Source organism: Lemur catta, chromosome 8 (assembly GCF_020740605.2).
Source record: "Lemur catta isolate mLemCat1 chromosome 8, mLemCat1.pri, whole genome shotgun sequence".
Lineage (NCBI taxonomy): Eukaryota > Metazoa > Chordata > Mammalia > Primates > Lemuridae > Lemur > Lemur catta.
This window is the reverse complement of record NC_059135.1, coordinates 10112682-10126063: the sequence shown is the minus strand read 5'-3', so window position 1 is coordinate 10126063 and position 13382 is coordinate 10112682. Positions and strand designations below refer to the sequence as shown.

The 13382-nt window shown below is 43.9% G+C and overlaps 2 protein-coding genes across 2 annotated transcripts; one reads left to right on the top strand and one right to left on the bottom strand.

Annotated features, from left to right (window-relative positions):
* Window positions 1-4511: 4511 nt before the first annotated feature.
* Window positions 4512-5845, bottom strand: LOC123644097. Its single transcript, XM_045560274.1, has 2 exons — window positions 5774-5845; window positions 4512-4958 (listed from the first exon to the last, which is right to left on the bottom strand). The coding sequence occupies exons 1-2, from the start codon at window positions 5843-5845 to the stop codon at window positions 4512-4514; spliced, it is 519 nt and encodes a 172-aa protein (XP_045416230.1).
* A 947-nt stretch (window positions 5846-6792) lies between these two features.
* Window positions 6793-7173, top strand: LOC123643324 (small cysteine and glycine repeat-containing protein 2-like). Its single transcript, XM_045558789.1, has one exon. It carries the CDS (start codon window positions 6793-6795, stop codon window positions 7171-7173), a length of 381 nt encoding a protein of 126 aa, XP_045414745.1.
* The last annotated feature ends 6209 nt before the right edge of the window (window positions 7174-13382 follow it).

The window sequence follows — 13382 nt, the reverse complement described above, 5'->3', positions numbered from 1 at the left end:
CTTGTTCTGTTATTAATGAGTTAAATAAAACCTTTAACACTTGTTTATTTTCATATCTGCATGAGAGTCATGATTTTACCCTTTTCTGAAAGTTATCTTTTAATACTGGTTACCATTTATCATGCCTCTAGCCTATCCAAATAACCTCCCATTTATTCCTCTGAATCTATATGATTTTCATACCAGTAATGAAATTACTGAGTCAGCTTTAATATTGTGACAGGTAACTGCAAACCTTCCCACTTCCCAGCCTTAGGCTTGTTTGTTTGTTTGTTTAAGCACATAAATTAGTGCTTCCTTCCCATTCCTTCTCACACACTGCAAATTCAACCAGAAATGACAATGCTGGCACTCTTAGTCTAGAGGCAGTAATTTCAGAAAGGTACACAGTAGAGAATTTCACTGAAACTGCTAGTGGGCAGCAAGCCAAATTCATCTTTTGACTATTTACGGTTGAATCACATTGACCATTACGCACCTTGAGAAACCATTGTTAATCTATTACCAGTAATGACTGAAGGAACTGGTATTTTTGTCCATTTCAGCTACTACTAAGATAATCTGAAGAAAAACATATTTGGGAAGTTAGTTATGTTTTGGTTTGTTTAAAATGTGTGCACTAATTAAAAAACACCTGTGCCTTAGGAAACATTGATGAGTCTCAATATTGATAGGGACAAAACACATATGTGAGAGAAATCTTAGAAAATATCATTTCCTCACCCTTTTCAAACTTGAAGCACTCCACAAGTTCCAAATTCTTGCACATTTACAGCAGCAACATTGAATTGATAAATAGATGCTATACACAGTATTCGACTAATTAGGTATCCTTTTCCAGCAGTGTTATTGTAAGGTGGGGTTGTATTTTCTTTCAGATTCAATTAAAGTAGCTTTCAATAGAGCCCAGCTCTCTTAAATCCAAGTTCACCTTTCTCTTCCTGACTAGCAAGGAACTTTCAGCGATCCCTGGACTGGGATTTGGAATTCTGTGCTAAAATTTCTTTGCAGTTGAAATCCGTGAACACGCGGTGTAACCATGGGAGGGGTTGGCACTTTACCAGAATCGTGGTTTTAATTTAATCTGCTTTTCCAGATGGCTGCAACTGAGAATTCTAGCCAGACCTACTTGGGCGAGCCCCAGCAGGGCTGCTGGCAGGAGAGGTCAGAAGGGGCGCAGCGCGGGGACGCGGGGCGGGCCGCCCGGTGCTATCCGCCTCCCGCAGGTGACCCGGGCCCCTCGGAACCGACCCGGCCGCAGCGCAGGTAGCCGCCCTCCGAACGCGGGGGAAGGGAGAGGACGCACTGCCGCGACAGAGGGGTGACGGTGTTTCTTCAACTCATTCGCCCCGGGGCATGTTCTTACCTACGGCAGGGGGTGTCTGTTCACCAAATCGCTCGCTCCGGATAACCGGGCACCCTCGGCGGCCGGGAGGACCCAGGCACTAAAGGTAGGGGCGGGGGCGGGGGCGGGGGCCGGAGCTGGCGGCGACCGGAGTCCGAAGGCCACGCCCCCTCTATTTTGCATATGCTAATCAAGGCTGCCCGCACCTTTCACCCAGGGCCGGAAGCGAGGTCTGCGGGCCGGTTCGTACCTGGGCAAACCGGTCAACTCTGTAGCTGAAAGGAGCACTTAAAGTTCTGTACTGACACTCAATATCAACGCAATAAAGCAGGATGACCTGAATCCAGTGTCGATCTTTTGTTCTATTTATAAATATGTGCTTTCTTATGAATCCATTTATTTCTCCCAAAAAGCATACGAGAGCGTTATGGCTAGCTATGCGCCCTCCTGCATGTGAAGAACGTGAGGCAGAAGGAAGCAGAGAGTGCCTAGAGAGGTCTGGATTTACGTTTGTTATCGCTGTGCATTTATTTATTTATTTTTTAAGGAGGTGGGGTGGTATGGTTTACTGGCACTTCGAGAATCTTCTGATACAAGTAGTTCATATATTAAAGTGATACTTCTTAAGCAGAGGGCTTTTGTTAAAAAAAAGCATTATGAAATTTTTATTGGTTAAAATGGGAAAAGATTTAAGAATGTTTTTGTTTTATCTGTTGGTGGAATTGAAAAAAACCTCTTCTTAAAGGTAAACATTGCATGCTTTCTAAGTGCTGCTAGCAGAAGTGAATTGATGCAAAGTCCCCCAGGTGTCTTAAGTCCCTGTCCTATTGGTTTGGATTTTCTATTCCCACCCTCCTATGGTTTGTGAAAAGTCTGTCTAAATTACCAAGCACCACCTCGGGTAAAGGAGTGCCCTGCTCATTGTGCAACAGGGTACCCTTGCAAATTGCTGGGTTTTTCCAGAGAAAGGTGTGAAATTTCTTAGAGGTTGAAGGTGTCACTATTTCCTCCACACATCTCGATGAGAGGTGGCCTCAAATTGGATCTTGAGAAGTTTAATTTTACTTCTGTTTCTCTGATATGTCATAGCCATAGTCTAAGTCACAAAGAGATCATTCATTGATAGAAACATAAATTGATGTATTTGCAAATGAAATGATGGGAGATCTGGATTCAGTGCCATATGATCCAGTACTGGAAGGGGTGTAGGTAGAGTCACAGATGACAATAGATTGGCCACGTGTTACATGTTGACTTGGGTGATAGTTCTTAGAAATGCATTGTACTATTCTCCATTTTTGTGCACGTTTGGCATTTTCTATAATAAAAAATGTTTTTAAAAGTCATTTATTCATTAAGTTATTTGTTGAGTACTTACTATGGGCAGATGCAGTTCTCTGTGCTTAGGATTCATCAATGAACAAAGTTAAAAATCTCTGCCTTGTAGAACTCAGGTTTTGATTGGAGTGGAGTGCGGCAGAGGGGACACCAAACAGTGGACACGATAAGTTCGTGGATTTTACGGTGTGTTAGAGGGTGTTAAGTGCTGAGGATCGAATAAGAATGTAGATCTGCTGGGGAAGAGGATGGAGACGAGGACTAAGGCCTGAGACTTGGGGTTCCAACGTAGAGGAAGAAGCCACGGGGAAGGCTGAGTGGGAACAGGCAGAGGGAAGCGGAGCAGCAGTGATTAAGTTCATTAGGGAGGAAGGAGGAAAGCCAGTGGAGGGAAGTTTAATCCGAAGGAGGGAGTGAGTGATCAGTTGTGTCAAATGTTACTGGGAGGCCAAACAAAAACCCCTGTGGAGAGTGTGCTCAGCTTACCCAGCTAAGGGATGCAGGGTCTCTTGCACTGGTACTCAACAACGTGGCTGCAGCAATGTACACAAAAATCTGTTTGAGTAGCTGGTACAGGAGTGGAGAAAAGGTGACCAGGCAAAGAAAAACATCAGAAAGCTGTTATCATATTTGACTTTATCTGTTTTCCTCTTAGACCTTAACTCCGTGAAGGCAAAAACTTGTTTATCTTTAGATTACTAGTGCTTGGCTAGATACCTGGCCCAATATAGCAGTCATGTATTAGCTGAATGAATGAATAAGTAAAAAAAAAAAAAAAAAAACAACAATGTGGAGAGATAGAGTGAAGCTTTGACTTGCCATGCCAGGGCTCTCCAACACCGCCAACTGTAATTCAGTTGCAAAAACACATTATGAGAGGATCTATAGGTGAGCACAGGAATTTTCCTCTGTGACACTGATGACCAAAGGTTGGAGATTCACTCCCAATTTTCTTCCTTCCTTCCCTTCCTTCCCTCCCTCCCTCCCTCCCTCTCTCTCTTTCTTTCTCTCTCCTTCCTTCCTTTCTTTCTTTTTTCTTTCTCTCTCTCTTTCTCTTCTTTCTTTCTAGATCTAGGAGGCACAAGTGGGTTTTTTTGTTACACGAATGAATTGTACAGTGGTGAAGTCAGGGCTTTTAGTGTACTGGTCACCTGAATAGTATACATTTACGGGACAGGCAGTTTTTGATCCCTCACCCCTTCCCCACTTTTGAGTCTCCCAAATTCCTTATACCACTCTGTATGACCATGTATACTCCTTGTGTAGCTCCCACTTATAAATGAGTACAATTCCTAGATCTCTATATTTATTGTTAAATCTGCTAAAGGACAGTATAGGACCAATCATCCACTAGCTGAAACCTATCCCAAGTCTGTAAATATCACCCATTGTCTTGCTTTTTTGGCCTCACCCATTCAGGATGCACATAATAGAACAGAGAGACACACTTGAATAAGGAGAGATTATTATTTTTATTAAGAAAAAGCTGCCTTTTTACAGAGACATGGAAACAGGAACAAAATTAGTCAACATACAATATGAAAAAACAGAAAGTTCATCGTAAGTATTTTTTCAAGAAAATGAAATATTACCTATCATGATTTTATTTTAACCTCATAATATAAATATGTTTTTGACAGGGGTAGTTGTGCTTCCACTTTGAATATTGATAATATATACTGGTTTTTATCTTTTTTTTCCAAACGAAGGCAAGATTACAATGACAAAGAATATCTACTTCCCAGATGCTAAGTCCTGGAGGATACAGGAAGAAGGAACTGGAGTAGTCAGGACGCCACTGTGAAGGGATAGAAACGACCCTCAAACTTCAGAGTACAAGGGACTTGCCTGAGCAGTTCCAATACCTGGAGGAGGATGAGGCACAGAGGAAGCCCGCAGGGGGCATGGGTGAAAGTCTCCTCAATTGCTGTGAGCAAAGCCACAAGCATTTCCTAGTCTCCAGGCAGAGCCCGGCCGGCCTGCCTAGCAGCAGCACTGCCTCTTGCAGCCGCAGCTCTGCTGGCAGCAGCACTTCTGCTGGCAACAGCCCTTCCCGCAGCCCCCGCCGCAGCCACACGAGCTGCAGGGGCGGCGGCAGCAGCAGATCACGGGCGCGCTGCAGCACCCCCCACAGCAGCCGCGGCAGCAGGGGCAGCAGCTGGAGCAGCAGCCCACCCGGGAGCACCTGCAGCTGCTGCAGCTGCCACAGCCGCCACTGCAGCCGCCACTGCAGCCACCACCGCCGCCACCACAGCGGCCACCGCAGCCACCACAACTTCCACAGCCACAGCAACCCATGGTGTCAGTAGAGAGGACTCGGGTGAAGCAAGGAGAGAGGACTCAGGAGAGGTGAGGGAGGACTGATGCCGCCTTCTGCTGGAGGAGGCCCTTATATACCGCTCCCCCCCTTTATTTTTAGCTCCCCCACTTTATTTTTAGCCCAATATCCATGGGAGAATCTCACAAGGCCTCTTATTTACTCCCTTCATGAATACCCTTGACATGATCACATTGCTAATTTTAGCACAGCAGTCTCCTCAGAAAGTCTTTGAGTGTTGTGCTATAAATGAAATAACTATGTGTTGCATCTTTACTGCTGAAGTAAGAAAACGATTGCCTGAAAATATAAGAAAAAGTAGTTCAGGGCCTGGAAACGATGCCTGTGTCTCCGACATGGGCCATCACAGACACTTCCTGAGTGTCTCCTGCCTGCAGCAGAAGGTCGCCAGGGCGGGAGGCAACTGCAGTGGGAGCAGGGAGAGTCCCTACCGCCTTCTGGTTGGTGAGAAGTACATCAAGGGAGGGTATTTTGAGGCTTCCTTCTCATGCTTTTAAAAAGTTGGCTAATAAAAGAGCTGCCAATTGTAAACCCAGGGACACCAACATCGTGAGTGACATGCAGCCACTGCAAAGCCAGGTCTACCCGATCTGGAACCTGCAGCGTAATCCTGGGGTGGGGAGGAGGGCTCCTTACAGCAGGTCCCTGGGCCTCTTGGGTGAGTTGCCTGGGACAGGGATGAGCTGGGTGGGCCTTACAGCCTGAAGACAGTCAAGCAAGCCCTTAGCCCTATGGGTCACACCCCAGGCTACCTGGGCAGGAAATGGAGGCCTGGCAGGTGCAGTCAGTGGACTCAGAGGGCTCATTCCACATAAACATGCCATGAGCGCCTGGGCCTGGCCACAGGCCTGAGATGCCAGAGAGGCACAAGGGAAGGCCAGCCCCTGGATGAAGCCTTTCTTACTTTTGTTCTCCCAATTATTTCACAGACAGACAATAGATAGAAACCTCACTCCTGGCAGATGATTTAGGAGTAGGCCCCACATAATTGCATGTTTAGCATTGGAGGCTGCACGGTTGTTTTTTTCTGGGTAATTTTTAGTGATCAAGCGATTCTTCTGGTGAATGAAAAATCCCAGGGAGCTACAGAAAGAAAACACAGGTTTTAAGCTGAGATATGATGTGAAAGGTAATACATTTAAAAATTCCTACTCTCTATATGTTTTTGATTCTGTGTTTTCACTCATTCTTTCAAGAAGTTTTTTTATAACTTAAGGATGTGTGATGAATTCCAATAGGGAAGAAAACAATGTTGTATATAACCTGTGACAATTAAGAGTACAGACGGAAACAGGAGAGCTTTTACCTGGCTCTGCATTCAGATTATTATGATTATAAAAATATGAAGATTATTCCTAAATATTTTAGGTATCTAATTCAATAGATACCTATTGAATACTCATTTAATACAACGTGTCAGCTGTTATTTTTATTGTGGAGCAAAACATATATACACATTTAAGTTTTTATGAACACAAACCTCTTAGAGGTGTGTTGTAATCCAAATATATTAATAGATTTAGGAGAGTAGCAAAGGTTAAATTTAGCTATATTAACTGTCAAGATGTCAACAAGGAAGGACATAAGACAACTCGTGAGATCTTTTATGGGAATTGGGATAAACAATAACAGGGCATGTGCCGTCTATTCTGGGCCCGGCTTGTTGGAGTTGGTATATAAGGGCCTCCCCCAGCAGAAGGCGACATCAGTCCTCCCTCACCTCTCCTGAGTCCTGTCTCCTCGCTTCGCCTGAGTCCTCTCTACTGACACCATGGGTTGCTGTGGCTGTGGAAGTGGTGGTGGCTGCGGTGGTGGCTGTGGCGGTGGCTGTGGCGGTGGCTGTGGCGGTGGCTGCGGTGGTGGCGGCTGTGGTGGCTGCGGTGGTGGCTGCGGTGGCTGCGGTGGCTGCGGCGGCTGCGGCGGCGGCGGTGGCAGGTGCAGCAGCTGCAGGTGCTCCCGGGTGGGCTGCTGCTCCAGCTGCTGCCCCTGCTGCCGCGGCTGCTGTGGGGGGTGCTGCAGCGTACCCGTGATCTGCTGCTGCAGCCGCTCCTGCAGCTCGTGTGGCTGCGGCGGGGGCTGCGGGAAGGGCTGTTGCCAGCAGAAGTGCTGCTGCCGGCAGAGCTGCGGCTGCAAGAGGCAGTGCTGCTGCTAGGCGGGACAGACTCTGTGAAGATGCTTCAGGTAACAATCCGACTGGTAAGATTTTCTTTCTTCCTGCCACTCTTCTTTGATTTAAAAGCCAGAAGAAGTTTCATCTATGTCCCCAGGTCTCTGAGATTCTGCCTCGAAATGAAAAACACCAACGCAAACCTTCTCTATCAATCACCCATCAGAGTATGAGCCCAACAAAACTCAATGATGATTTTTAATGCTATGATTTCTTGAAATTTTACTGTTGAAATATTTGTTTACATTGCTTTTGCCTCTGTCGCTTGTGCATCCTGTGTCTCTGATCCTATTTTCTGTTTCTATAAACTTAAGACAATCTTTTCCCAATAAACCACATAAAACTGGCATCAAAAACTCATCTGTACCTCCTTCTTTCTTTTGTTATGCAAATGTGTCTAACTGAAAGGTGCAACTAAACCTAGAAAAGTGAGTTAGACCCCTCATGTTTATTTGAGATGGGCTTAGAATAATTATGACCAATGTCCCTAATACCTTTTCACAGAATGGTAACGATTTGGTGACTTCCACTATCCTCTTACATAAGTCAGAAAAAGGATCCAGAGCATTGTATCAATGGGCTCTTATTTCACCACTTTCTCTCTACCCTTAGAATCAACTTTTCTAATAGGTTTTAACCTCAGTGTCTATAGCCAGATGAAATTCAACAGCTAAAGCAATGAGTCACTATGTAGGTTTCGATTATTTTAGTTTGGTTCTATCAGCAGACTAAAATTTGATTACAGTTTAATGAGATTTTTTAAAATTTCCATCACCAGTACTAGTTAATTATCCCTCTGTCAGCTTATGGTCACCAAATATTAGTGTGATAATATTTGAATAAATGTATTAGTAAGATTTGATTATATTCCATCACAAGTAAGAATATATAAGAACAGAAAAACAAAGAGGTCACCAGGGGGGGCTTTCATGCCACATCTCTGAGCTTTCTGAAAGTGAAACCACATACAGGTACGATGTTAAGAAACCCATCTTTTGAAGGCAGTGCACTTTTTAATGAGTTATCCATCAGAATTTTGTACCTAACTCTGTTCCCTGTCAAAAGTGAGAGATGGAAAAAGTGGCAGAAGTGTCCTCCATGGGGCTGGCAGCTGCTCTGGGCTGAGAAAGGTGATTTAGTCCCACTGGCTCTTGCTCCTGACCCTGAGACCTGAAGGACATCTCTCCTCTCTCTCTTCCCTTCTTGGAAGTACTCCACAGAGCAGATGTTTCGGAAATACTGCCATGAAGAGAACTGCAGAAGAGGCTGTAGTAGGGGGCAAGTTCAAAGTATATATCCAATAATAATCCAAGGATGCTTCTGAAGACAGGCTCTTGCCAGGGTTCCACAAGGCTCAAGGGAAAATGGGCGCTTCCTACCTGGCTCAAGACAGGCCTAGAGGACAAGGGCCCACAGTGTTGGCTCTGGAGGTTTTTACTTGGTATTGCCTGCCAGTTTCAGCATTGATATGTGCATCAAAAGAACCAGATAATAACATACAGTAGACGAATTTGCTTCGACATATATCTGGCAATTGCAAACTTTGTGTCGGACACTGTGGTGGGCGCAGTAGGATATACAGACATGAGCGAGGCCAGGACCATGTCTGTGCTAATGGAGGATGATGGGATCTCTGTGGTAAGTCTTTATTTCCGAGGCTAACAGAAAAATCAAAAATATACATCAGTAGCATATTTTCATAGGTACATTATATTCACTCATTTCACAATATTTATTGAGTATCTATAATGTGTTGGGCACTGTTCTAGCCACCAAGAATACTTCAACAACAAAACAGATACAAATGTCTGCACTCATAGAACTATAACCTAGTCACTGAAGGCAGTACACATAATAAATAAGTATACTATATAGCATGTTAGAAACTAGAGACTGAATATCCAAGTGAACCATGGGCAGATCAAATATAAAAATAGACCTCTGACCTATAGCCTGCAGCAGTCATCCTAGGGAACCAATCCATTATCATAACCAGCAGAGGCAGCCAGTCTGCTATCTACTGTGCAAGTCAGACATGCAGGAAGTCAGACTACTGTCTCTTACAAACAGTCCAGGAAGCGGAATGATGACAATTGGCCCCAAATGGGCAGGACTCAATTGATAGCTGATCTGTAATTCTTGTCCCCTTTCCAACTTAGGACTAGCCAGAGAAAGCCGAATATGTACCCCTAACCAATCGCATAGGATGCCCCACTTCTAGTTAGCCCATCTACAGCTAGCTTCCCCATGACGACAGCCCCCAGTCCGGGCACACCTGAAGCCTTCCCTTTTCCCCACTGTGAAGCTTTCCTACTCCTCTGCCTGCATTTGAGTGTCTGTCAAAAGGAATTGATGATGGTTGACTCCATTCCTCTGGCAAACATTGCATAAAATGGCTTTGCCTGTCCTCATCTGATTAGTCTTCAGTTATTTCCACAAGACTCAAGCATTCTACTCCTAAGTGTGTATAAATTCTTGCTCGTGTGCTCCAGCAGATAAAACATGAATGATCCTAGCAGCACTGTCAAAAATGGCAAATATTTGGAAACAACAGGAATTCCCACCATCTGGAGAGTAGATGGATAAACGGATTATAGCATATTCACAGAAAGAAATGCGTATAGATGTTGTAGAATCATATTCAAAGAAATGTAAAGGAATGAGGAACACAAGCTTTAGGGTAAGGACTATCTTGGGTGTAGGGAGGCAGGAAGACAGGTTGGGAGGAGGACAGGTTGGGTGAGGAGGAACTTTATGGGTAGACCAAATTGTCAAGGTCCTGGGCTATGATGTTATTAAAATAATTAGTGAATTAAATCAAGAAGGCTATGCTTAGAGTATTTTATGAACCAAAGAAATTGTGGTCCATTGTTTTCTGTGCCCCTTAAAAAAATAAAAATGTTAAAATGGGGTGTTATGAAGAAAAAATAAAACAGAGTATGACAGATTGGGATTATAGGAAGGGTGGGTGGGATTTCAGTTTTAAATTGGGTAGTCCAAGTAGGACCCAGGTGGAATGTGACATTGGAGCAAAGACTACAAGGAGACAGTGAGTGACCTGTCCAGTTATCTTGGACAAGAGCATTCCAGAAGGAGGGAAGGGCACAGTGAAAAGGCAGTTCACCTAGCACCAGCTGAATGGGTGTGCTAGGAGTATAGAGTTCAGTAAGGTCATGGGGGCCCTGCATTTTATGGGGGTCATTTTAGGTCATTGTAAACTTCAGCTTTGACTGTGAGTGAAGCCAGGAAGCTGTGCAGGGATCACCTGCCTTCCATGGTAAAAGGATTACTCTGAACAGTACCTTGAGAATTGACCTTGGCAGGGGCCGGGATGAGACCTGCTCTAGGAAGCTCTCACTGGTGGGGCTGATGGGGCCCGGACCTGCTGGATGGGAGTGTAGCCGATCAGAGGGTCAGGTTCAAGTAACAAATGGATTTGCTGGATAAATCCGGTCCAGGGCACAGAAAAAAAAAAGAAACCAAGGTGGCACCAATGTCTTTTTGGTCCATGTAGCCGAAAGGATAGAGTTTCTATTAGCTGAGATTAACTGGAAAAGGCATGTCTGCGGGAAAAGCACGTGCCTTTTTTGAGTGGGGGTAGGGGTTGCTAGTGGTACGATCAAGAGTTCGGTTTCTAACATGTAAAGCTTAAGTTGTCAAATGTCTTCCCTCTTATAATTGTGTCCCTTGTAAAACCTTGGTGAGAGCAGGAGAGGTTTCACATAAAAGTTTAAAGCAGTGTCTGCCTTAGATGTGGAAACACCAATTACATTCAAAGTACTGCTCCTTTGATTTGGGACCGTAGGCAGACAAGCATCCGCCCCTTGTTCACGCAGAGACGGACACAGAGGTTCTATTTGGTCATGTCCATTTGAAATTTATTTCTGCTGTTTTGATATGGAGCTGTTTGGTAGATGTTCCTTTTCTCTGTGTAGACTCAGGGGGCTCCTTTCCTGGGGGCTGGGTGGTGTGTGCTCTTGTTCAAACCGATGCTCACAGTGGCTTGGAGTAGTGACCTCTGTTCGCTACAAAAGATGCCCTAGTTCTATTTTAGCTCCTAGCTGAAGGAGGGACCACAAAAACGAACAGGGCAGAGTTTGACACATTTCAACAAAGACGTAATATTCATATCCCACACATGGATACTTGAAGTACTCCAGTGTAAGGAGGTACTAATGTTGGGTTATTGAGTCCCAAAGTAATTGTCCAGCTACGAACTTGGGCAGAGGGCAAGCTCGCTCCCGTGTGGTTAGAAGTAAGGTGGATTCACCCTGAAAGGACCAGATATTCCAAATGTCCATCACCTGATGTTGAGGTGGATTTAGGAACAGGACCTAGGTGAGGCCCTGCTGGGGGTGGGGGAATCCTCCTCCTTTCATTGCAGTTTAATTGTGATTCCTGGCTGGACTCCAAGGCCAGCAAAGATGCGTGAGGGCTTTCCTGAGCAGGAGGGAGCTGGCTGGTGCCACCTGGCAGGCAGCATGGGACGAAGGTCTGAGCCCTCCCAAGAGGCACCCAGAGGCTGCATTTGGCCATGATTTTAAATTACTCTCTGTTGTCTTTGAACCTTGGGGAGAGATGTGCCAGCAATTGTAATCTGGGATCTGAAAGGTTGTGGAGAATTAAAGGAAGACCCTGCTTCACCCTTACGGGGGAGGGTGGAGAAGGGAGCTTAGCTTGAATGGCATAAAAGTAGTGGACACAAGTAGAGTTTGCTCAGCTGATGAAGAAGCCAGAAGTGGATGAATGTGGTGTAGTGTAGGATGCAGCGAGGTAGGCGGTGCAGCATCTGGGTATGTGACCAGTACCCCAGGGAACCCTCGGGACAAGCTGAGGTAGGAGGGTATGTGGGGCAGCAGTGACCACTAGAGGGATTAAATTCCAGCAAAAGCTGAGGGTGGATCCAACCACAATCACTAGGGAATTTAATGGAAACGTGACCCTACTCTCATCAGAAGCCTGGACATTCGGGTGACCTGGAGGGTAGCATGTCACTACAGTTTGTCCTTGTTTGGAATATACTGCACAACTGTTTTATGGGGGAAAATTAGCCCTGTATGCATATATGTACAGATACTGTATATCTGACAATAAAATATGCAGGATGCTTATATGATAACTATCAATTGTATATAACACAATTTATTGGGCCAAACCTCTATACATGGACTTTTAGGTTATTTCTTATATTTTGCTTTTATAAATAATGTTGTAATGAATGCCCAAACAGTACACCCAGGCTAGGGTCAGAGTTACAAGGTTTAAATCCCAGATTCAATTCTTACGAATTTGTGCAATGACTTAACCTCTCTGATGTCCTTTTCCTAAAATAGAAATAATAATAATACCTAACTCATAAAGTTATTGTGCAGGTTAATTAATCTGTGACTGGCACAAAATAAAAGCTCTTATATTAGCTGTATGTTACATCTTTTTTCTCCTCTGATTATTTCCTTGAGGGAAGTTTCTAGAGGTAGAATTACTAGATCAAATGCTTTGAATAGTGATAAAAGTTACCAAATTGCCTTCTATAAAATTTATATCAGCTATTCCCACCCACAGTGTACAATGCTTGCTTTATACTCTGCGACTGACACTGAATGTGATTAAAATAATATTTTGTTAATACAGCACGTGAAAAATTAGTATTTTTTACTATTAGTAATCTATTTTTAATTATACAGTATTCGTTGATCTTTTGTATTTTCAAATTGTTTATTGAGAAAAAACTTTAAACATATATAATAGGCTCCCACGTATAAAGCTTCAACAATAACTAATTCTTGACCAATTACTTTGAAGCAAATTTCTAAGATGCACATATTTTAGTATGTATATAAAAAAGATAAGGACTTAAATTAAAATATGACCACAGTACCATTGTTATGCCTAAAAATTAAGAGTATTTGTAATATCTTTTAATAATTAATCACACTCAAATTTCCTCAATTAACTCATTTTAAAAAGTTACCTTGTTTGAGTTAGGATTCTAAGGTCTGTATGTAACTGTAATTGGTAGAAATGTCTCTTAAAGTCTCTTTAACTGTAGTTCCCCTTCCAGCTCTCTCTTTCTTTCACTATCCTTCAACTTTGTTCTTCCTGTAGAGTTTTCCATGCTCAAATTTTGGATTTTGACAATTGCATTTAACACCCTGTATTTCCAATAAGTTGGAAATTAGATCTAGAGGCTTACT